Genomic DNA, 26,298 nt, shown 5'->3' on the forward strand with positions numbered 1-26,298 from the left:
CGGGGCTTCCTCCGGAGTCAACGGCAGCGCCGCCCCGCGACCGAACTCAATGAACCACAGCTCGTCCCTCAACTCGCTTTCTCACTTTTTCTCGTTCATGTCCTTGTTCAGGTAGTGGAGCACGTAATGTAACACCAGGTCGTAGCAATATTTGTACTCGGTCTGCAACAGTTTCGAGCACGATTTAAATGATAATTAAATTGTTTGTAAATTGGAAAATAATCCTCCTTTTTAAATGGAATTTTAAGTTAAGACAAGTTTAACAGGTAGAAAATATCGACAATTTTGTATCGTAAATAGATACTTGTCGCTTGATTTTAATTGATTTTTAGTTAATTTTTGTTGATCGACAACAGAATCACAAAACTATCGTTAAAGAATAGTATACGCAACAATTCGAAGCAACATCCTTTTTTAAATTTGGAACACACGACAGTTAAAAGTCGAAAAAGCGAATGTGCCGAATAACTTGCTTCGCTTACAACCACTCACCATGTTCTCGACAAGCTGAGGTCTATGTCTGCGTACAGTTTTAACTGCTTGGAAAATGTCCACTTCCCCATGTTGAATCACTTGTTCTATACACGCGTTTGCGGCGCAATATACACCGCAACGACTTCTGCCATCTGGGGAGACCACAGCGACCGGTCCATAGTCGGTTCGTTGCCTCCACCTCTCGACCATATTCATCAACTCGACCAGACTGTTTGTCGACGTTGGAACTTTGTGACCCATAGGCCAACACGTCAGTTGGAACAACTGAACCGTCTTCGGTGGTGCTTTCACGCCTGCCATCAGCTCGGTCAGTGACACGATTTTCTTGTTTATCCTAAAAATCTGTAGAGTGATACGATTATTTTCTAGAATCTATCGTCCAAATCGTATTCAAATTCCGTTGAGAGGTCGAATAAAAATTATATATTATATTCCAGGTGGTAGCCATTCGTGACTTTAAGAGTTTGAGAGAAAATATTTTCTTCGATGGCGTGGACAACTTAATTTGGGAAAGCACCCAAGCGAGTAACCACCCCAGCCCAGTAAGCGAAAGATTCGGATTCGAATCTCGGCCCAGCAACCCGTACTAGTTAGAAAACTAGATTGCCCAAGAAAATGTTTTTCGATGTCTTCTTAGACCCCGTAGAAAGAATTCAAAGCGTGTAAAAGAAAGAGCAGCAAGCTGTTTCTCACCCAGGTCTTGATGTTCGTGTAGTGGTTGTGGCTGATGTGATCAATCGTAAAAACAGGTCCGTATTTCTTGGAGTGTTTTCCCTCGGGCCAGAAACTGGGGAAGTTGGTGGAGCCTGGGGGAGGTACGCAGAGTACCACCACGGCCGAACACTCGTAATCGTAAACCAGGGACCAAAACTCACCGCACGTGTGTCGAAGAGGCCATTCCGTTACGATGTATTCCCTGGGCTTCGTGTAACCCTGTCGAGAACGACCATTTAAGAGAAAAAACGACGATGTTCGCAGGAAATGAACGGTAGTTTATATAATAGAAAGGACGTGGGATGAAGATTGACGAAAGAAAACATCTTTTCCTATATAGTAATTTGGTTCCATGTGGAGTTTAAATCTCTAGGTGGAGATGAAACGTAATTTTTATCAGAGAAGATAACGAAGAACCCTTTGTATGGGAATTTTAATAAACCCTCGTTAATCTCTAATTGTAGGAAAACAATACACAAAGTTTTATTACGACAGAAGAATTAACCATTAGAGAAAATTGAAATATCGACGTGAAACATTTAGATATATAGATTGTACACTTACGTCCACAAAGACAGCATTTATATAGTCAGTGTAACTGTTACCCTGGAAGCTGGTGAGGTATGGTCGGAAGTTGTCAGCTAAAGTGAGAAATATTAGTTCATGAATAAAGATATGATCGGCTCGTGTTAAATATTACACCCATTATTTATACATATACACACACACACACACACACACGTAGAAGAGACATTTACGCGTTATATTTCGAAATAATTTTATATTTTTCTGACATAAAGAAATATAACACGATAAAGTTCCCAACGTGTTGCATATAACTCTTCCAAAATCATCAATTATTTCATTTGCAAAAAGAAAAACAAGTGTATGCTCCTTTTAAAAAAATATAGCTTGAAAAATGCAAGTATAAGGTACGCAAGAAATTTCACGTCTGAAATCTATGTATAATACGAGTAACAAATTCATATTTGTTTATAAATATCCCCCGTATAGTTTCTGAAAAAGATATAAAAATTGATAGGGAAATGAAATATAGAGTCTCTCTATATTTCATATACGCAGTATCCGCGTATGCGCGACATGCAATTTTTACAATGTAGTAAAAGCGTTTCCTTTCTTTTTTTCGTTCATCGGAAAAACATTTATACGATGTTTTATTGGTGGAAACTTACGCGGCACAACCAACACATCTCTGTTCTTTTCCCTGTTATCAGCCCTGTGGCCTCCAGCGCAATCTCCGATCGTAAAGCGCGGCGTCTGCTTACAAATTTGCTGATATTCCCGCTGATATTCATTCATTTTAGTTATCGGATTTTTTACGCTCTTCTGCTTAAGACGTTGCGACAACTCTGAGACCGGAAACCACGAGGTGCCACACACCACAAACTCCTCCAGCGTGTCGTACACGAATCTATATTGTTCCTGCATAATAATAAATCCGATTATTGTAAAATGTTGGGTAACATCGATGTTTAGATATTATTACCTATTTTTCATCTTTTTTATTTTTTTTTTTTATAAATAATACGAAATGTTCGTAATTCGTAATTGGCAGACTATAATTCTTATGATTAGATATTCATACTGTTTTTGAAGATAATTTGAATATTTATAATAGAGCATAGGATACAAAAGGAAATCACCGTTGAATGAGAAATTCATTGTAAAACGTGTAATATAATAATAATGAAAAATAGAACTGGTACTAACGACAAAATAATAATTATCGAAGTAAACATTCGAAACTTTCTACAGATTCCAACAATCTATATACTGCGATAAACAGTGCAATCAACAGAACTCATCGAAAAGCGAAGCTCAATCTCCTTGAGCCAGCATCTTATCTCTCGTCGCTCGAACGAAACCATAAATAAGAAGACGATCGATATTCCGAATTTACCAAGTTCTCGATAAGTCCTCTTCTGCTTTGCCGCAACTTTTTCAAATAGCCAAAGACGTCGAAGGCATCTTCTTCCTCGGCCAATTCCATATTAGCATCTATCGCCAGGTACACGCCTGATCTTCCACCACCGTCGCTTTATTTTGCCAAAAACATAACGTTTCTTTCGTTCAACGATTTATCAGATCGAAAAGCATCGCATACTATCAAATTGGAAATTACATCAAACCATCGACATTCATATCGATGGAAATACTTACTTGCAATGGACCACCATAGGACCAGACTCGTTCTTTATGGTGGAACCGACTACCGCTCTCACGCGTCGACGGAACTCTAACACCGCGTTTCCGAATGGACACGTATGCGAGTGCCATTCCGTGTAGTGGAATTGCAATAATGTTCGTTCTTCCGTAACTTCCTGAAACGTCGAATAATAATTCTGTCTTTAGCTTTATCCCTTTTTTATATCTTTCCATTTTCTATTTTCTATTTAGCTCGATCTTTTGGAAACTTTGTCAAGCTTCTAGATGATGGGAAGTGAATTTGACGGGACTCGAAATGGTTTACATTTTTATTTTTGGTAAAGGAATTTTGATAGAAATTGATGTTTATCACGGTTGAAAGTCTGTAGAGAATTATTTCAATCTGTCGACAATTTCGCTATTACGTTCACGCGTTTATTTCACGCGAAATATCGACAGTTTCGTCGTGAAAATTATTCACGAGGCGGCAACGTTAGAGACGTTTTTCGGACTTTAATGCACGATTAAAATATTTCACTATCGTTATAAATTCGAGACATTTTGAGCGAGATAATGCGTACGTGTCGTTGGCAGTTTAACTCTCGCAACTCGAATTTTAAACGGCTCTCCGCTAAGTTAAGTTACATCCATGTCAGTCAAGTTGACGAATAAATCGTGTTTCGTCATAGTCAAGCCTTTGAATTAGCGTCAAAGATTTCCAACAGCTTTTCTAATTTCCAATATGTGGCATAAACTAATTGTTCGGCTTACGGTTCTTTCGGGACGGAAACAAAAATTCATTCATCATCATTCAAAATGAAATATTTCGTATTTCGCTATTTTATACCTAATACCCTAAGTTCGTTATTGATCTTCAAAATACATAAAACGTATTATAATTGTTCTACTTTTTACTTTGAACCACTCTGTAAAAATTACTTCTATCTTAACTTCGTCACCTCTGCATCGTCCATTATCCAATATTCTCTCTCTCTCTCTCTCTCTTCACGAAGATTCGCTATTATATCAACTATAGCGCGTTTCATATTTCAGAACACAAAGTTCACGAAACCAAGCTAAACTACCGAGTTCCTGTAGCGCATTCACACGACGCAGCAACCGAGTGCTGAATTATGCTCCCTGAGGAATTATCACGCACAATGACGCAACAATGCTACTCGACGACAATCTTGTCCCGTTTAGGATGTTCCTTGCTTGTCGAGCATTATGTACCCTTTGCTATTCACGGAATGAGATTGCAACGGAGCGGCGGCGTATTAAATTTTCCGCCGCCAGTAAATCTCGAGACCGATTATTGCCTTGCTTTTATCGCGATTTATAGCGAACGTCTATAGTAACGCATCAAAACGAGGCTTTTCTTTTCTCGATGAGCGAGCAATTCTACGCCTCGATCCACTATATTCCATCGTATCGAATACGATTACTTTATGAAGTTTCTTCTTCGAACCTTTCCAACTAGATAGAAAATCAATTTCCCAGGGTTTAAACGAAGAGTAACTCTCTCGTTGTTCTACGATTGTGGTGCATTTCGTACGCGATGATCATTTCGTGTTTATATTTTTCTACGACTCTACGGTTTACTTTTATCCAAAAAACGTTCAAAATCGACGATAACTTCTCATCGGGAACGTCTGAACGAAATAGAACTGAACAAGAATGGAAATATTCGTTCGTCGTTTCAGCCACCACGCTCGAACGATCAGGATGAATGGCTCGGCAGAGAAATTATACGAAGCAAGCATCGTACAACGAAACGGCTCGTCATAGTTAAAACAGGGGAGATGTCGGTGAAAATTGGAGAGATCTCCTTGTTTTCACCCCGTTTCCGTCGAGTTAATAAAATTAAGCCTTACGTAACGGTCGTTCGAGTAAATTCATCATTCTCTCCTCGTTGCCAGAGTCTTCTCGCTTAGTATCGTTCTGTATTCAGCCACTTTCAGAAATGGCTACCAGTTTCTCCACGGTTAATTCCGCTAACTTTTTACCAACTTTCTCAGCCGGCAGCGAAATTCGCAGACTCTAGCTGAGACCAAACCTTGTGTTACTTTACCTCTCGCTACAGGCACGAGTTCCGAGTTTGCACGATCTTGTGCCAGCCGAGACTTCATTACCGTATTGGGAGATCATTCGACTCTGCGGTCCTTTTACATTATACAGAGTGCAATTCGTGTCACGTAATTTATGGTGATTCGTCGAGGGAAGACTGGGAAAAGAATGCCGGAGTTTGCGATCGATGGCGAGGAATTTCTTTGAAGAGTTGCGAATTTAAGGGAGAACACGATAACGATGATGAGATTGATAAGACAAAGGAACAGCAACAACTATAGAATAATATCAATTATTACGCTCTGGCTCTTTATGTAAATTTATATCTTTACGAGGTAGAGATATTTTTTAAGCAAGAAATTTCACAGAGAAATGGCGAAACAATCGTAGAATGAAGATTTCAAAGTTTCTAAATATCATCAGTACCTTCCTTTCGATAATTTATATATTCTATATATTTTTTATTTAGATATGTTGCGTGCATCGTATATATTTTTGCATAAACAGATGTACAAATATTCGCAGTTTATTAACGGTAAAATAATCGTCGAAGTGGTCACCACTTCTACGAAAACTCCACATCTGGTCTTTTTAGTTTTCTCAAGCGCTGAAGCCATCGACAGCAAATAGACAAAAGAATAGCAGGAAGGCAGACCATAAACAGTAGACAGGCGACGTTGGCTTCGGGGTTTTTCAGTTATAAGGTAACACTGCTAGCGTGCGGATCTGGACCAGCTCAAATTGTATTCCTACTTATTATTACACTTCACTATTAAATTAAATATATATATTTTGTACCTTACACTTTATCCACGCGTTCTCTCTCTTTATACACCGAATAACCTCAACAATAATAAAGATAATACGAGTAACAATGATAGAAAGAATAAAGTATTGAAAATATTCGGAATATTAGTCGTGAAGGGTTAAGGATATACCTAGAAGGAATGCAAAGATACGAGATATCAGAGATTCGAATTACTATGGGATAATCCTCGGAAAAATATTCAGATTTTCTCAAAAGCGAATAGCGTATTAAAAATGCAAACAAGTAGAATTGGGTCGCAGGATTCTCGAAGAAAAATTCAGTCTCAAGACGTTTATGCGCGTTATTTATTTCGCCAAGCGTCACGGTTACTCTGTTTATATGCTATACTTTAGTTTACCTGTTTGATAAATTTTATTTTAATAGTGTCTATCGAAGCATAATTTTTATTTTCGGTTATATAGACCCGACCAGAGTAATACGATCAAGGAAATAGTAATTCGTAATTTATCGCGAATCTAAATAAAACAGGGGGAAAAAGCTTTAAAGCGCCGTTTAGAGAAGGAAGCGGAAAACATTCTTTGTCATTCAACGCAGTCTGCCACTTAAATTCGCGAAACATGTTCAATTTACGACTGAGAAGCTGCAAATATTAAACTCGCGTATAAAATACATTAAGTTCTTCGCGCCGATGTTTCACTAGATCCGAGAAACGTGCGATATGTAGATGGAAAAAGGAAACGTGGAAATACGTGCCGAAAGGATGCGGTAAAGAAATGTTGCGAGAAAGAGCGGATGAGACAGCGCGTTTCAGATAGGAGAGAAAATCAGGGACATTCTAAAAGGTGGATGATGGAGATAAGGAAAAAGAAAGGTCGAAGGTCGAAGATCAAACGGTTTCGGAGATAAATCGGTGGCAAGGAACTCTATTGTAAGCCAAAGGCTACACAAATAAAGATTTACGTATGTAACGATAAATCTTTGAAAAGAATGTATACACCATGGACCATAAATCGCGATGCAAGTGGATCGAGAAAGAAATTCTATGCGTTAAAATAAGACAGGAATTAAGAATAAGAAAATTTCGTTGGGGACTTTGTGTTTCAGAAAAATGCGTTTCAAAATAATAGTAATTTAAAGATATACAAATATACAACCCAACTTGTTATAACGTTTGGTAGGCGAAGCCTGCTCGATTATATTCGCAAAAGTATAAAACTCTATAAACGTTCATGGTTCTACCTATAATATTGTTTGTCAGACAAATACGTTTCCCTTAAAAACGAATCTTCCCACGTAATTTTGTTAGTCTTGAATTTTGTGTTATTTTTCGCCATACAATCTTCGTCGCTCTATTTATAACACGATTTATAGCTCAGCCTGTGTAAGGAGAAGAACACTCACGTCATTGTTATTCTTCTTGTAAAGTCTTATCGTCCGTATGTGAAAATTGGCAAGCTCTTCCTCCTTCAGCACGGAAACACCGATACCGCCATATTCTTCGTCCTTGTCTTTGCTCGCTGGCCAATACTGGACGCACATCACCTGAAATCGATTCGTACGATGTTCGTTATCATTCGACGGATGTGTAGTTTCAGCGGAAAATAACTCATACATATAGGACAGTTTGATAAAATGTACGTGTGTCATCTAGGACGAATGTTTGAGAATTTGCGAGGACGAGGTGCGGTATATTTGAAGATCGTGAGAGGCAAGATTTGTATTGGGTATACGGAAAGATGATGGAGATTCGTGAAACTGAGTTTGCCTCGAGTACGACCTGGAAACGGAAATATTTAAATATTTAATAGGAAATTTATTTCTCCAGTGGAAAAATAGAAATTGGCGAAAGTTGAAGGTTTAAATCGAATGTCACTCGAAAATGAAAAGTTGCTCGGATGTTTGACAAAAAAAAATCAGTTAACATTATGTAAGAAAGGTAGAAACTCGCGAGAATAAGAAGAATTGGCAGAAACAAAAATAAGGGAGAAATAAAAATAAGATTGTATCGCGCGTAGTTCGAAATGAAAATATTTAAACGGGTAACACGAGAATTAATTAACATTTGGTGAAATAGGAATTCGTAAAAATGAGGAATTTAAATGTATCTAAGTATCGATCGAAAAGAAAATATTTAGATATTTCATAGTAAATTTTTAGTAAATAATCGAAGAAATGGAAGTTGGAGGAGGCAAGAAATTTAAATAAGAAAATATTCAAGTATTTTGTACGGATTATTTTGTATCAACGCTCAATGTCGTATCAAAAATGTATGAGAAACGAATAAAGTAATGAATTTATTTTCCAATTTGTGTGCATGTGCATTGAAAAAAGCAGGGGAAGGGGAAGCGATAAATTTCCACAAAGTCGAAATTTCCGCACTGCTGTACATCTTCTACAGTGAGTCATCAATTCTTCTTCAGTTTACGCAGATCTATTTTATGGACTGATTATTTTACTTCAATAGTACGTCGTAAATTACATGCCTCCTTTAAATAAATATCTTTGTTGAGAATTACGTGTAATGTAACTCTCGACTGGCATCGTTGAACCATAGATTCGTAACGATAATTTAACGCAAGAAACACCCAATTCAAATCAAAGTGATGCACCAGCGAATGGAAAACAGTTACGTTATTAATTATTTACCCTCCATATTTAGCCTTCCATTTACCCTGTGAAATTAATAAAGGATCGATAAGGATTACCTTTGATAAGAATTTAAAGAGGTATTATTTCAGAGAACCTAATTTAACAATTAAAGACAGGCGAATATTGTATTTATATTTAGTAACAAATTAACTTTTAACGAAAGTTTTTAGCGGGATCGGACGACCGATTTTATAATTCCAGCGTCTAAGTTATAAAAAAAAGGCAGCAATTCGTTAAAAAGCAGAACCTACGTTGTATGCATCGGAGTAAAATAAACCGACCCACGTAAACTCGTGAAAAGCTTTATGATTCAGCCAAACTTATTTTTCGTGCGTCGAGGTAAAAATCTACCCTCGCGAAACCGATGAAAACCGTCGCTTCTTCGACGCTCTGGATAATCATTATGGAAGCAAAGAGGCGAAGCTAAGCGAAGTGGCTGCTAACAACTTCCAAACTCGTTTACTTCGCTCATCCTCGATTTTCACGTGCAAAAGCACGGCTTCTTTAGACTCTGGTCAGAGTCTAAAGCCAGCCTCGACATCAGGTCTCGCGATGACGCGGATCTCTTCGTTCATCGAACGTAGTCTGTCAAAAGGTTGTCACGCAATTTTGTTACGTTGTGCGAGAGTCGTACAGCGTGAAACCGCGGTACTTCGAATAGAAATTTCGAATAAAATTCGAATAGAAATACGCGCGTTGGAATTATGTTGGCGTGTTTCGTAATATACGAACGCGATTCGTATAATCTGTTGATTCGTTAATATTATTAATTGGCGATAAATTATCGTACGTACAACAGAGATCTAGTAATAGATTTAAAAAAAAACAACGTGAAGCTCTGTCGATAAAACGAAAACGTTAAAACGGTTACGCGGAGCAATTTACGTTTCCCAATTTCTACCGCCTTTATCACGACTACGATGTCCCAAATAGATATCAGTCGTTCGGTCAGTCGTGTTAATCTACGCGAATTACTACCCTCTAACTTGGACTAGCCCCAGCGATTAAATAACAGGACGATCAATTAAAATTCTTACCCTGATGAAATCGAAGGTTTTCGTTAGCATGACGATACAGCAGGCTTTCTCCTGCCAAACCATCCGCCAGAATTCCGTCACGCTGTTCTCCATAGGGCCCTGTGTCACGATGTAAGCGTTCGGTTTCAATATGCTCTAAAACATAAATATTAATCGTACAGATGAAATACAATTTCATTTGGATAACAACAGATTATTTGATATAAAATGTAGAAAGATTTTCGTAATTTAATCGAACTCTGTTCGATCACTGTACGTTTGTTGGACCGTACTTTTTACGTTAAAGAAAACTAAAAGAAATGGAAGAAAATTACGAATTTTGTATACCAAAAGGGAAATTCTATGCTGGAAAGGAGTAAAAAATATGATTAAAAAAAAGAAAGATTTATCCCGACGTTTGATTACTTTTACTGCCAGTTATCCCATCTAAAGTATGGCTGATAAGAAAAGTGTAAGTATTAGCGTAATTAACACAAACTATTTTAAGAAAACGTTTCTGTCGCAGAAACGTCACGATGCAATCGTTTCCAAGTAGCTAATCTATTTCGGGAATTGCGATTATGGATTATTCAAATTAGATGATTTCGTGCTTGGAAGCTAAGGAACACGAATAACCTTGATCTTGATCTTTAATATTGCGAGTCACGACGCGAGAACATTAAAAACGATCATTTCCTGTTCCTTCGATAGGTTTAAAAAGCGACGCATCATCTCCTTGAATGATGGCCAATTCATTACGATCTCTTAATTCTACATGCTATACCATATTAAAATAATCTAAATTAGGACAGTTCTAGGATATAGTATCGTTAATTTGTATCATGTCGCTATATATAATAATTTATACATCCTTTTGTTATTTCAAAACGTACAGGAATATTCTCGTTCTCTTTCTAATCAAAAATTTGTAAATTTAATTATTTATCGTTTCGTAACACCATCGTGTCGATGTGATACCAAGAAACAAATTAAGATGAAAATTAAGGGTCGAACAATTAAGGTTTAAGGGAAGGTTCAGTCTCTAACTTCTAGATGAAATAAAAGACTATAATAAATTACAATATCATCTCAGTGTTATCTCGGGATTATCGGTATATTTTTATAAAATTTTTTGCAACTTTAATTAAAGTTTCAGTTTAGTTAGGAGAAAATTTAACTAGAATCTAGTTTAAAGATAAGAATATTGGTTGGATCTTTTTCTTTTTGGAAAGTGCTTGAAACCAGGATAAGAAAGTCCACTAATAACAGTAATATTCTACTTACATCTACGTAAGAGGCATTGATGTAATCAGAGTCAGGCTCGCCTTCCACAGGATCCAAAACCACCCTGTTGTAGTCATCTGTGCTCGAAAAGCAAATTAATGAACGTTAACAACGTTACAGAGATACGTAAAACATGTAACAAAAATAAAATAGCTTCTGTTCGTTCAAGCCTCAAATTCACAATGTACAAATTCTCTCTAGTAATCAACCAAGAAGAAAAAACTTAAAAAAGGGCGAGGTAACAAAATCGTTTTGTTTAAACAACGGATGAAACGAAAGCCAGTCGGTTTTCGGTCGATGCAACAGATTCCCGAAAAAGTTGGTCAAATTACTTTTCGAGCGAACGTTTTCACCCAGGGAAACGAGAAACCATATCAATTTGGAGGAAATGTTAGTTCATCTCTTGTGTACGTGTATACAAGGCGCCTGTTCCAGCTGAATTTGTTCGAATATCCCTTTAGTAGAATGCAAATTTTTATGCATTTATTGAAAATTTACGATACTCGTTCTAATATGTGGCAGGTAAAACAATATAAAACAATTAAAAAAAAAAACAGACATATATGATTTGGTAAATATTATAGGTAAAGCAATTTAAAACGATTTAATTTAAATCCTTTAAAAACGTATAGCTTGAATATATAATATAGACATTGCGCTGTATATCTTGAAAACTAAAACTCATGTATAAGAAAAATATATACACTGACTAGACAATTTTTTTTATTTGTATACCATCGTATTTATTATAATATTTATATTGCTAATTGATGAGATCCAAACATATTAATTGTATATTTATTCTTCCTTTACTTCTAAAAAATGGTACCTTGGTACGAATACAAAAATTCGATATTAGTTACGAAAATAAAAATTAGAATTAAAATTAAAATGATATTGGTTACGAAAAACAAGGATATGTGCAAATACTTTTTCTAGCCACTGTCTAGGAAAAAATTATGCAAATCGTAACTCTGCCAAATATGTATATTGCGAGATCGTCGAAATTGAAAAAACGTACCCTATTGTAAATAATTGCCAATATCTTCTATCTATCAACATTGTTCTGTTAATTAATTACACTAAAATATTTAGTAATGCGATCATCAGCGACCAATCAACGAGTAGCAGTTGTATCCAACATATTAAAGGGTCGAAACAGACACCCTGTATCATAGGACGTACGCGAAACACCTAGTTTGCCCCTAAAATTTCCTCGTCGCTCTCGCAACTTTCATTCCGCTGTTCTCGTTCCGAAGCACGCGCACGAGAGGCGCGAATATAACCGCGTTTCCTAATTGGACCCACCGTGACCAGAATTTTTCCTGCTGGCGAATAATTAAACCTACTATTATACTACGTTCGTGTGTTGTACACGGAGGACGGCGAAATCAAAAGCTTCGTAGGATAAAAGTGCGGCGGGGTGAGAAACGGTGAACAATTATCCTCGAGTATCCGAAGACGAAGTATCCTCTCGCGCGGTAAAAAATCGACGTTGTTTGCGTTGGTATTAAACGTTGGCTATTTTACGTAAATTTTGGGTTAAGTGTTGAGAACCGTTTGGAATTAAATTAAACGTTAATTAAAGTAAGAATTGCGCACGGTATGCAGATACCGTTTGAATTCAGTGTTAGGATGAATAATTAGTTATCGCGAAGAACTGCCGTTTAAATTATTGTAGAGAAATGAATCTGATAGTAAAATATCGGTGTACAAGTGAATTTAACGTTAAATTGCTTTTCGTATATATAGAAAATTATATAACTTGATCGTGTAACTGAATTACGTTATTCGTGAAATAGTAAATTTACCATAAAATTGCCTTTGCAACGGTAATCTAAGAACGTAGAAATTAATTAATTTTCTAATGAAATAGCGAAGTACGCACTGAATCACCTTTGAAATAGCGAATTGTGTCTCAAGCTATGTGTACAGAAATGAGCGAAATATTAAGTTATCTAGATATAGAAGTAAATTTCGTTAGTTTCGTACTCGTCATTCAATATTCCTGAACTAGAAACTCGCAGCACTATTATAGAAAATTATTCCTTCATTTCGGTAGCAAATTTTCTAGAAGATCGTCGAGGTTCGTTGTTTATTTACCAGAAAAAATCATGAAAAATTCTATATTTGTTTATAATGTCAGGGGAGCTGTACCTGAATATTTTAGCAGCCTATTGTTTATTATAATTATTACAATATTGGTTATTTGCCATGAAAAAATCATGCAAGATGGTACGTTTGTTTATAGTGTCAGGGTGCTGTTCCTGAATATTTTAGTAGCTGATTTTAAAAACAGTTTATTATATCGAGTAATAATAGCTACGTTGAATGATCGTTACTTACAAGGAATACACCTTTGGTTCTGGTTCTTTTCCTTGTTGGCTGGTTTCGTGGCGTGTCTACACGAATGCGTCTCCACCTTCGTTGCCGTCTATAAACAGATAAAGCAAATCTTTGAAACATCGTTCATAGCCTGTAGAATTTTTGTTAAATTTCTTGTAACACTGCAACTACCAATCTCTAACGTATTATCCGACTCAAACGTAATTCGAATACACTGAAGAAGAAAGAATATTTCTTTAGAAGAAAGATAATTCGAAGAACGTTCATAACGTTACGGATAAAACGTTCGAGTATTTGCTAATTAGCGAAATTACGTAAATTTTTCAATGTTCGCTCTATTATTCGGAAAATATAGTAATTGGGACCATCGATGTATATGCCTGTCCTAACAAATGTGATAATGACACGCAAGTGACACTGCTGGCAGTGGATACAAAGTTTAAATTAAACTTCCTCGATTATTAATGAACCGAGCGGAATTACTCGTGACATCGCGTCCGAATTTCATAAATTTCGTTTGCAACTCTCCACACATGTACACGCGTGTGCTGCACAGCATATACGATCGTTAATCTCCAGTTATTTCTACTTGCGCTACGAATTCTATAAGATACGTGTGTATTGTGCGCGTGTGTTCTTTGTTCGAAACGTTATTTGCTTTGTTCGAAACGTTATTATTTCGAAAGATAAAGAAATCGAACGTCTTATATCAAAAAGTCATGGAAAACCAAAACTTCGTACAATAGTTTATGATAGATAATTACAAATTTCTAATATATTGGATGTTTTAAATAACTTTAAGAAATTTCTATACACTTTGCCTGTAAAAAATTACTGTTTTTAATCCATGCCAATCTCTGGCAATACCCCTGACGGTAAAAAATATTTAAAACAATCAGGAAACTGTGAAGGAGCACGTGATATATTTTTAAAAAATAAGTGTATAATATAATTGGTAATTTAAAAATGTAAAAGATTCTTGTGGAAAATAATCTTTAACAAATTAACAGTTTATGAAATAGTTTTATTTCATTTTACCGTAAACAAATCAATCGACCTGTAAGCTGATTTACGTTATTAACTACATATGTAGATTAATTTCGTTGTAAAATTAAAATTCTCTATTTCGAAGCTATCGTTCGTGCTGACAATTGGAAAAAAGGCATCGATGATTCAAACTATACATTGCGGACGATAAAATAGTCACTTGTGCACCTTCCGAACCGCATTCGATGGACTAGCGTGAAAGAGCGCGAGTGCACTGATAAACGTCGAACCAATTACGATGTTCCGATCGGGCGGCAAGGCAATCGACGGTAGCGTATCGTTGTACATCGTACAATCTAAACGAGACCATAAATCGTCGATGATCGAGGAGATTGCGAGCTTCAAATGAGTTTTTAGACACTGCCATCTCGATAATTCTCTTACGAACCAAATCTGACAAGGGAACTCTACCGAACACAATGAAATATCGTTCCTCTGATGCCGACCAAAATTTAATCTAGTTCGTTCCATCAACAAGAAACAGATCTTAAGATTGATCCGATGATCGTGAAATTTGATAGACGATAAGCATCGTTCGCTTTGTAAAATTTCTTGTTCCAAGCAGAAATTCGGATTAAAATGAAATGGTAGACTATATGTTATTACGTATATAGCATTTCTATTGGAAAAACGACCGATCGAGTGAGAATACTTAAAAAATGTTACTTTCAAGTAACGATACTTTAAATTTTAAATGGGAACACGTCCCTTTTATCGTCTGTTAGCAACTTCCAGTATTATGGCTCTTTCTTCTTCGTTGTCGTTGTATGGACGCTAAGCAGAATGTCAAATTAAACGTAACTCTATTTTGGACGCCAACTTTATATCCAATATCATGGTATCGTAAATTGTATTAGTAGACGGCATACGTCGCAAAGCTACTAAAGGTACTTTGATGTTTACTATCCTATTATAGAAACTTCGGCTTACAGGCCCTTTATCCTTTAAGTACAGCATCAACGAAACTTCTATTAGTAACTGTATATAATAAAAAAAAAAAGGTATAATAAATTGCACTATAGAGCGAGGAACGAGAAAAGATGAAAAAATTCATGAAACGTATAATATGGAAAACTGTATGAAATATCTAAAGTACAGCGTTTGTTATAACGCTTAGTAGGTCAAGCAAATCTCTGTCCAGATCCTACTCTTTTTCTTGTGCTCGTTAAAATATGAATTTGCACGAATAAATATCTGTTTAATTATAACGAAATGCATGGAGATTAAAACGTGTCGCGATATGTGAAACGATAAAGAAGAAAAATTTGATAACGCGAAATTGTACGTGATTGGCAAGTGGAAGAAAGTTTCACGGAGGATTCTATCACGAACTGATTCATCTTGTTCGCCAGCCTGTCGACCAGCAAAAGCCATCCACTGTTCTTGGATGTCTGGCCCAGAATTCGTGCACCAAAATGGCAGTCTAATGAGAAACCGATATCGAGCCGAGTTACTCGATTCCACCACCTATTCTCGGGAGACCGCTTTGTCTCCTAGATGTCGTCTGCCGCCTGTGTCTTGGCTGTCTGCCTATCTTAAGGCACTTTGCACCCTCTCTAACGTCTACGGTCTATAGTTTACATGTATACGTTTCCTCGTTGGAAACGATGGCCTTGCATAATTTCGGCCAGGAAAACGCGTTCCACGTTCGTGTATGGTCCTCTTTGCAATTTCAATATCTCGCTTTAGACCGTAGCGTCAGGTTTAAAAATCGTCGATAGTTCCGTTTAGCCGGGGTTTATCGACGATTGAATTTTCTTTGGTAGATCGCATTACGCGTAACGTTTATCGGTTACCTAGCTACGTATCTCGAATGTTTCGTAACGGAAAGAAGAAATCGGAGAAAAATCCTCTTAAAAACTGTTTTCAATTGCACGATACATTTGGAACAACTACGATTTCAGTGTTGCGCGTTGAAGTTATTATTGAGAGCGAGATACGAGGCTGGAAAATATCGAAGCGGCGAGGCAAAGAGGGACGAAGAAATGGACGGGGTGTAGAAAGGGATTTATTGTCCTCACCTGAAACTCGACGCGGTACAGAACAGGAAACTTTCGACGTAGCTCGCAAAGCTTGGGGAATTGCGAGAGTTCGGTCGGTGCGGACGGCAGGGTGGTGCTCATGCTGCTACCGAGTTCCTCCGTGGCTGCCAACAAAAAAGAAGAGGATTAATGTCGTGGACGTTCGTTCTGCTCCCGCGAGTCGACAGTTTATGCTTGGGAAATTCCTTAACGCTGCAATTTTCTATAATGAAACGGATTTAAACACATAAACCGAACGCGTCTATCAGCGACCGTGTATTTTTAAGAATCGTTAAAGGTAAATAGGAAATTCGTTTGAAGCTTACGCCGTGCGATGATAACTTTTATTGATTTTCCTTGATACGCGCTATTATTAAGTCAATATTAACCTTGTATCGTTTTCGATCAAAATGTACTTTTCTAATGTTCCAGAAAAATACTTTGACGCGAGCAAACTACGAAAAAGCTTCTATTGGTACGTATATTCCGTAAAATTTTCCACGAAATATCCCGTAAAAAGTAAAATCGTGGAATATTGCGAAATACCATAACTCAAATGCGTACGACGTTAGACGGATAGATCAGAGATTACGACGTTGCGATTTTGTCCCTTATTTCTTAATAATCTTAAAATCTCCACCACTGGATTCACTTGCAACGATAGTTATAAAAAACAATGTCGTAATTCAGCTTGTAACCGTTCAAAGTACGATCCTTTGTTTCCCTGAGTAAACAAGAAGTTTTATGTGACCGTGGAGCCGAGTAACTTAGCTACCAAATAGAACGCCACCTAGTTTTAAGTCGTTTTTATCCCAAGAGATCATCGGTTTGGACGCTCTGGCCGATTGCGCTAAAAGACTGTTTCGAAACTGGGTCGCTTTGTCCCGCGCCTCTGCGCATAAACATCCCCCGCGGAGTAGAAAATCTCACGAGCTTCCTGGAACGTTGTCACGTTCCAATACATAACTAGTGGAAACTGGAACAACAGCAAACATCGTCGATTTTTGAATCGGTTTCACAACCAATCTCAGAAAATTTAATAGAACGACGAATTTTATGCCCTCGAGTACTCGACAAATCCACCTTTCGTTTATTTATATACACAATTATCGTTTATTAAATTTTACATCCACGAGTTGCCTCGACAAACAAACGTGTACATACCGAAATGAATAAAATACAAATACCATATTTTCCCATGAAATCTCATCGATAGGATACAAAGGCCCAGATTACGATCGTAAGTAGCAGCCCTGCGCCACAAAATGGCCAAATTGCCATCAAACGCGTGTCTCGTGTTATTTTCGGCAGCGTAAAATAACCACAGCCAGTTTCATCGTTGGAGAACCGTATCTCCGTACGGTTGACCGTGGAAATTCCATCGAATCGTCGAACAGGGAGCCTTTGTTCCCCTAATTACATAACAATAGTTACAAACTTTAACAGCCGTGACACGGGACAAAGTACGGCAGTCTCATTAGCCTTTATCAGCGTTCAATGGCCGCAAGAAAGCCACGATGACACAGCTTCGTTCCTCGTTGCTTCATCTCAACCCCTATTGTCCCCGAGCAACCCCCCCCCCCCTCTCCCTACTATCGTCGAGAGCCGGGAATAAAAAAGCAATCAGGGTTTTAGTCCAGTTATACGAGACGCTTCCTGGTACAAATAGAACGACTAATTATCTCGTTCGGCGTTAAAAATAAAAAGAAGACCCTGCGGCACGGAAGTTGTGTTAATGGAGGTAGTACGGTTTCTTGCTCGAGGTTTTCACCGCAGCAGTTAAGACCGCGCGCGGTTTTGCAAATGGAATATTAGATCGGACGACAGGTGAATGAAACAAACGATAGGACTGCGTGCAGGAAGAGTTCTTTTTTCCAGATAATTTACAAGGTGGGAAGAAGTTTGCAAGAATTTTATGACATCAACTGCGACGTTAGTTCTGATGCTGAATCCCAAAGCTACGGTGTATCAGGTCTTTCGAATTTAGTAGGCTTTTTGAATTTTACAGTGCGCATGGAAATTGGGAAAACGAGTCGGAACGAGCGAATTTTGACCATCGGTGACATTAAAGGAATAAAGTATTATTTTTGTTAAAAGGCGATTTTAATACACTTTGACTTTGGTGTCCAAAATTGAGATTTCTCACTGGCATCTTTTTGAAATCTAAAGAAAAAAGGAAATGATGGGCGTGCGCGTGTTTTGTTAAGAAATAATCGATTTGTTCAGGGTATTTTATAGAGCATTTTGATTCTTTAGTCGTCATTGCTAGTCGAAAATTATATAGAGATAGAAATATGTATTGCGATTTTTTAACGAAGATCTCTTTGAATTCGTTCATCAATTTTCGATTCTTACAGCAGATCCTAACCACGTCATTAAACTCACGTTACATTCGTTTCTCGTGATTGTACCGCAAGTGCGAGTGAAGAAACGTCCCGAGTCTATCGAAGAGGCATAAATCAACTTCATCTTTAATTTCCAGATTCTATCTCTAAAATTACATTGCTATAAAAGAATAAAGCATCGCAATAATACTTGTACGAGATACCTAAAACGAAAGACAATGACAATACGAAATAAGATATTCCGATACAACAGGATGCACAAACATTTATATGATGTGGACATCTCGCTCTATTTTAAAGGAGAATGGTACACAGAGAAACCAGAGCTTTACGACCAGAACAAAGTACAGAAATATGAAAGAAGGGAATAAATATCGGAGGAAGGAGGGTAACGGATTGCCTAGGATATCCGGAAGGAATATGAGAACGACGAAACACTTACAATTACTGAAGGACTGTGCAGACATGGAAAAAGTAAATTTATGCGTGGGAAAAGTTGTACGAGATGGAAGGGAGGTTGTACGAGTGGTGTAGATTGGTTGAGCAGCATCGTGAGCGCGAGAAAAGAAAGATGAGCACAGGAGACGAGAAATGTAGGTGCAATAAAGTAGAGAATAAATAGAGTGAACAGGATAATAATAGAACGAATAACATAGAACGAGATATAAGTATTTTCGTTAGAGTGAGAAATAAACATTAGAAATAGAGTTAGGTGTGGAAGGATGAAGGAAATGAACGAACGATGGTACGTGTAATGTGTAGAAGATTATGTAAACCAAGTTCACGTTTACGAAGCTCTTTCGAACTTTCTTCAAACCTACCATTTAAAGATCGAAGTTAAAATTACTCGTCCGAAACGTGTCGATTCGCTTCATACGTTTCAGTCTTGTTTCAACCAGCTAACAATTTTGAAGACGAGAAGCAAAACGGATCTCAAATCGCTTCGCTGATAAGCATAAATTTTGGAAATTTACCATCCTAAGGCTAACGTGCGATACGCGGTCCGATTTAAAGGAACGTTTAAAGGAACAAATTAACCGAGCCAGGCTTCTTCTATCGTCGCATCACTAATTCCCTCGACTTTCGATTTACTCGGTAGCCGTGCCTGCTCGTTTATGCCGTGGAACATCCCATTCGAAGCCGTAACGTCGAATTTGCCTCGACGAACAGTCGCGAGTTCACATTTTTATCTATCGTCGTAACGATCGATACGCGGGATCGCTGTGCGTCCAACTATTCGCACAAATCATTCGACGTTTTGTTGCTCGTGTCTAGAACGAAGCACCGTACATCGGTTCTTGCGGTTAGAAAATTGCTATGCGACAAACCATACAGGAAATACGTCTTCCAACTGTAAGCTTACATCGTAAGCTTCGAGAGGGAAATAAAATCACGGTGTTTGACATTCTTTCGGGGATTTCAGTCTGAAGATTTTCTGATCGAACACGATAATATTGAGAAATTTAACAAACAATTTTGAAATTCTCCTTTTGAAATTAGAATTACAATAAATACGATTATAAATATGGCAAATGAATAAAATTAAAAATTACAATGCTTTACATTTTTTGCCAAGTAATATTGGAATAATTCGACCACGTAGCTTCCTATCTCGGTACCTTCCTATCGACAAATGTCTAACGTGTCAAAGTTGAACCAAGCATGCGAATATGGTAAATGAATAAAATTAAAAATTACAATGCTTCAAATTTTTTGCCAAGTAAGACTGGAATAATTTGACCACGTAGCATTCGGTACCCTCCTATCGACAAATGTCTAACGCGTCAAAGTTGAATCAAGTACGTGTCAAGGTATACGATTCGAGGGTGGTTTGAAGGGGTTACCACCGCTTGAAAGTCACCACGGTGTTTCGAAGAGGCGGGTTAAATGACCTAGCTCGCGAACGTTTGCTCTTTGTACCGTGTCATTCACAGGTGCTACCGAAATAATACCAAACCCTGAGCGGTCGTTTCGCTCTCGAATTTCCAACCCGTATAAAGCGTAGCCCGTCCCTCTGGACGGGTTTCGTGGAACGATACGTTGACGTTCTGCTGAAACTGTCAGTGTCGTGAGTGGAATTGAATAAACTGTTTGTAACTGAACGAGTGCTTGCACGTACTGCGATTGTAATTGCAAATCGAGGGGTTAGCCTGCTTCTTGTCGATAATAAATTTCATTCGTTTCTGCGATACGCTTTGTACCGAGAAACGCGTCTTCGATCTCCCACGAGGATCTTTTTCGGTGACTTTTCCAAGGAAACAACATAGTTCTCTCGAGATGAGTCGATGAATGGCGAGAAGCGAAGGAATTTAACGATACCATCGGCAACGGCGAATTACTTTTTCTTCTTCGTTGCGTTTCTCTCTCGACGATGTTACCTAATTGCCTTTTGCCTTTCTCGATTCTCCAGCTGCCTCGATAATCAGCCATTTTCCGTTGGCCGCGTTGCTTCTTTGAGACGCTCGTTAAAATGAACGGACTCGTTGCTCGGTGTTCGTGATCGTTCGTTTGAAGCGGAATGGATGGAAATCGTCGGTTGCGCTTTTCGTTCGTTTGGTCCATGTCAATTTGAATTTTCTACTCTCGCGTTTCTTTGTTTTCAGATTATGGTTGGCGAGGTCGAGCGTGTCAAAACTTTTTCCTCTTCCAGTTTCCCCGTACGCTTTCTATTTACAAAAAAGCAAGACAAAACGATAACAGAAACACCTTGGGTACATTTATTTATCGTCAAACGAAAGAATATCAAATAATCCGATCGATTAAACAACAATGTTAATAAAACATCGTTTTCGATACACGCGTATCAAATATCGTTAGACACGTCTGAATAGAAAATATTGTTTAAGGCAATTATAGCGAATAAACACGATTAAGCGCGAATAGAGAGTTTGAAACAGTTCAGAGAATTCGGTATTCTCGCATTTGAGCGAAGAACACACTAAGTTCGTTCCTCTTGGTGTCCACGTGGACGCAATTAACTGACTCGTTCTTCAAGAGTATCAAATACTTGTCCAAAACTAGTGCAAAACTAGTAACAGCATTGCCATCCAAACATCGAAAAGTTTCCTCAACTTCCATTAAACAATCATCAAACTCGTTTATGAAAAGCTTTCGAAATCAGCAAATCCAAGCGAAATTAGGACTGCCTTTCTACGTCGTAAAAATTTGCGGTTAGTTCCCGCAAACGTAATTACAATGGAGGAATTGAATGTCGTGTCCGACACAGGCTATCCATTATCACTATCGGGAAGTTTGCCAAGCAAAGAATCGAAAGAGAAAAAAAAGAAAAAAGAGAAAGAAAGGAAGAAAGAAAACTATGTTGTCCGAACTTTTTCACTCGTCCGCTTCCATACGTACAGTATAGTTTTGACAACTAGCAAAAGTTTCATATATTCGCAGGTTTGCAGCTCTTCGAAATACGATCGTGATTTTAACAGCAGGTACGTTGCGCTTTGTTCCGACGTTTCGCGAATATACCAGTTCTCTTTTTCGGGGCAGGCCTGAAACTGTTTCAGTTACCGCAAATTGCTCCAAAGAAGCCCTAAATTACCTCGAATTAATCACAAAACGTTAGAACAAAGGGCAACGTGTCGTTAACCCTCTGTAAACTTATTTGTCCTGACGTCGTCTGTATGTTGGGTCGTTTAAGCTCATGCGATTTTTTAGGTTTCTAAAAAATCTCCAAAAGTTCTCGGATGCTCTTCCAAGTTTACAGAATATCATCCGATAGTTTCTATCGCTACGTGTTGCTTTAATTTCTTTTAAGCAAAGGAAAATTTAAAAAGAAGCATAGGAAAAATAAAGAATTACTTAAAAATGTTAAAAAGCTCGATCGAAACCCAAAGGACCATGTCTACGCGTATCATATAACGTACGTACATCGTGAAGGTTGAAAATATAAAATCCACGTATCATTGGGCTTTAATGTAGAAACTTTTAGAATTATTAGCGGTGTTAGGGTGAGTAATATGTTTGCTCACAATTTATTACAAGTACAACGTACACCTCCATTCGTAAGTATTAGGTTGTCCGGAAAGTGTCTTTCTTTCTTCGTACAAACGTGAAACCAAGTCTGTGAAATGTCGCGGTGTTTATCTCAAAATTCGACAAAATAATATAAAACAAAAAAACGTTGTGCGTCTATTATTTCCGCGTAAAACGAAAGAAACTTTTCGGACAACCTGATATTAGGACGTACAGAGAAGCAAAGTAAGTTTGATAAATTTGATAATTATGAAATATTCCTAGTGAAGATTCTCGATTGCCAAGGTAATGAATGCAAGAGTTCCGTAATATTCTTTTTATCGAAACCACGCTCAGCGATGGATCTTTTTTTCATTTCATTTTTCTCAGTTTAATCGTTCGTAAGTTTGCTCGTCCTCGATCGTTCTTCCACTTTTTCAATGTCATTTTCGTTCTAAATGTACGAAGGTGAATGGATATATCCTTTGTTCCCACTGATGGCAATTAATGTAATTAGATCAAGTGCCTTTGAGAACCGGAGATGCTACACTCTACTTCGGCCAGGCTCAAAAGGCCAATTGCGTGCGAATACAATATTTTTCGGAGAAATTCTTCGCCGTTGTCAGCGTATACGTCGTACTTAGGAACTTTTCTCCTTTTTTTTTGTGGGGAAAAGCAGAGAATATTACACAGTGTCCAGAATTTATCGTATAATAAATGTGTTTTGTAATTTTCGAAATTTTTAGGTCACTGTAATATAAATATAACACCCGATATTTGCCGATTATTATTATATAATATTAATTATTTTATCTTTCAAGATTAGACTACTACTATATACTTTTGGAAATGGATTTATGAACAATCGAAAATTCGATTTTCTTTGCGAGTTTTCGACTTGCATCTTTCACCTTGGTTGTTCGGTAGCAATTTATAATTAAACTAAAATATTTTTCTCATTATAATATTATACCGTTTTCATAAAGCATATAGGAGATAGCCAGTTTTGTCGGACAAACAATCAGACAGAATATCGTTTATCTTTAATCTTTTAACGTCCACCCCTGTTCCTTCACTTTTCCCTCAAAGTAGATTTCATACGAAATTACCGAGAGCACTACACATTTATAAGCTAAAATTCCCTACTATGCTCACAGTATTAAACCTTTTTACTAACATTGTTCCTTTGAACTCAACGTGGAATAGGAAATTTTGTTACATTCTCCTTAACATTTCGTATATTACATACATATAATACATATAGACTTTCGTTTTTTCAAATATACGCAAAGCAAAATTTTTCAAACGAATCAGTTATTCGTTCGATTTGATTCTTCGAAGATAGCGGAAACGTTGTAGACAATAATCGACTTTTCATTGAAAATCTCGTCAATAGCGTGCCGATTTCTAATACCGTAAAATGAGGATACGTACCAGATATAAGATTTATGGAAACGATATTATGAAGCGTCGTTTCAGTTTCGTATTTCACGGACGATCGATACGATCATGCGGAATACGGTTGTCAAGAGTGAGTGCTTCATTATATCTCGCAAGATCGCCGACACAGCAACCTTTCATCTTTGTTTGGTGACACGAGTCAGGGGATTTTCATCTTCGACCTTCCACCAAGATAGAAGCACCTTTCCTTAGGAGAAAGAGCCAATTTTTGTCGTCAAATGGATCGCAGAAATTTCTTTTAAGACGTTTCGTTATCGCGATATAACAAATTGTTGATATACGCGAATTACTGAATTAAATTACTGAATTTTTTTAAAAAAACTTCAATTCTGATATCAATCTATAAAATCTTTCGTCTTCTTGTATAAATTTCTTCTTAAAATTTGGAAATTATTATTGAAAATTTCCTTCGCCAATCTCATTAGCTCTTCAAAATCGTCATTTTTCATACGAGTTTTGCACGACAGTTTGAAAATTCGTGGCTACTGCGATTGTCACGTTTCGCAGTGTCTTTTGGTATGCGGTCTGGACAATCGTGTTTGCGGCATAGCTCGACAGGTGTGCAATTACCATCGAACACACGGAATATGGATTGCGAACAGGTTGACGCTAAATCTACGGCCCACTTTTGGTAGAACGCCCATAACGAGCTCGGCACGTGTTGTTACGAACGTATTAAATGGATAATCAGCTCGGTTAGTACGTTCCGATCGAATAATACGTATACGAGTACATTAGTTTTAACTTGAACGTAATTAAATTTAGATGTCGGATAAATTCCAGTTTCTCCCATTCTGCGATTCTATAATTCTTTGATTATGTAATATATCGCGCGATTGGATACGCCAACGACGTTCATAATTTGAAAACTAAATTTTGACTGCATATTGTTTTTGTTTCCCTGTGTAAAAAGCATTTGCACTCTACCGTTTTTATAGCGTTTGCATAGTAATTAAATGGGTCCAAGTATTCTCAGCACTTCGTAGCACTTTCGTATAACTATGGAAATTCGATACTGTGAAAGTAAAAATCCGTTGAAATTTGAAAAATTAAAAATTCGTCTCTCTAAAACGTAAAACACGAACCGAAACAGAACTCAGGAATTTAAAAATTGAACCGCACGAAAATCGTCGGTCTTATTAAAAAAAAAAAATTGTTGATTGACCGAACTAAAGGCTTGAACGTTTCTCCTCTTGCAACCCTCGAAACTCGAAACTCCTAAGCTCTATCAAACTTTAAACTTTCAAGCTTTCGAATCTTCAAAATCCAAGAAAGAGAGAAATCTCAACTCTGAGAAATTATTATTTCCTCCATCTCTTCTCCTCCTTCTTCGGCACACAATTTTTCTTTTTTTTTTTCGTTTTTGCTTTGGGAGTTGACAGAGCCATTCAAACATCCCCTTTTAGACGCGACATCCTGTACATCATAGCGCTGCCGGATCCTCTAATTAGGATTATTAAAAGCCTGTCTCCGAGGGGCAACTTAATTTCCGATTGACTCAATCAGCGTAGTCCAAATCATGTGGCATTGAAAGGGACGCTTGTGCGACTGTCTAATAAATCGAATAGAGAGTAATGTTAATGAAAGCGACTCGTGTTATCATTTGAATGCGAAAACACGAATACCGTGCATTCCATTCGATTCCGTCTGATTCGAATGGTATATCGAACAAAGGCTAGCTGACTATAATCCCGACGAATTTCAAATTCAAATAAACCACTCGATGGCGAAATTATACGAATCTGACTCAAAAGCTGACGGAACGTTGATCGAAGGGAATTTAAGTGAGAAATTAACGTTCGTTCGACGAGAGATTTTATGTGATTTTATGTTGAAACAATTCGACCAACTAAAGGACTTTTTCAGTTGTTTTATTTGTTTTGTAGAGGGCAAGTAGAGTCGTTCGAATGGAAATATAATACGCAGATATTCGTGGGTTTGGAAAGATTAAAATT

At 37.4% G+C, this 26,298-nt stretch overlaps 1 protein-coding gene across 6 annotated transcripts in view; it reads right to left on the reverse strand.

Moving 5' to 3' along the window:
• Positions 1 to 27: 27 nt before the first annotated feature.
• The window catches only part of LOC100646666 (receptor-type tyrosine-protein phosphatase kappa), a 104,209-nt gene continuing 77,938 nt past the window's right edge, over positions 28 to 26,298 (reverse strand). For all 6 annotated transcript variants that reach the window (XM_012312285.3, XM_048408604.1, XM_012312283.3 and 3 more), the window contains 12 exons: positions 16,575 to 16,699; positions 13,507 to 13,594; positions 11,161 to 11,237; positions 9,898 to 10,032; positions 7,613 to 7,753; positions 3,391 to 3,551; positions 3,131 to 3,266; positions 2,403 to 2,652; positions 1,774 to 1,850; positions 1,189 to 1,428; positions 493 to 837; positions 28 to 162 (listed from right to left, as the gene is read on the reverse strand). In XM_012312285.3, the coding sequence (XP_012167675.1) occupies positions 82 to 162; positions 493 to 837; positions 1,189 to 1,428; positions 1,774 to 1,850; positions 2,403 to 2,652; positions 3,131 to 3,266; positions 3,391 to 3,551; positions 7,613 to 7,753; positions 9,898 to 10,032; positions 11,161 to 11,237; positions 13,507 to 13,594; positions 16,575 to 16,699 (1,856 nt within the window). In that variant the 3' untranslated portion in view covers positions 28 to 81. The remainder of the gene's footprint in view (positions 163 to 492; positions 838 to 1,188; positions 1,429 to 1,773; positions 1,851 to 2,402; positions 2,653 to 3,130; positions 3,267 to 3,390; positions 3,552 to 7,612; positions 7,754 to 9,897; positions 10,033 to 11,160; positions 11,238 to 13,506; positions 13,595 to 16,574; positions 16,700 to 26,298) is intronic.

Source organism: Bombus terrestris, chromosome 9, assembly GCF_910591885.1.
Source record: "Bombus terrestris chromosome 9, iyBomTerr1.2, whole genome shotgun sequence".
Classification (NCBI taxonomy): domain Eukaryota; kingdom Metazoa; phylum Arthropoda; class Insecta; order Hymenoptera; family Apidae; genus Bombus; species Bombus terrestris.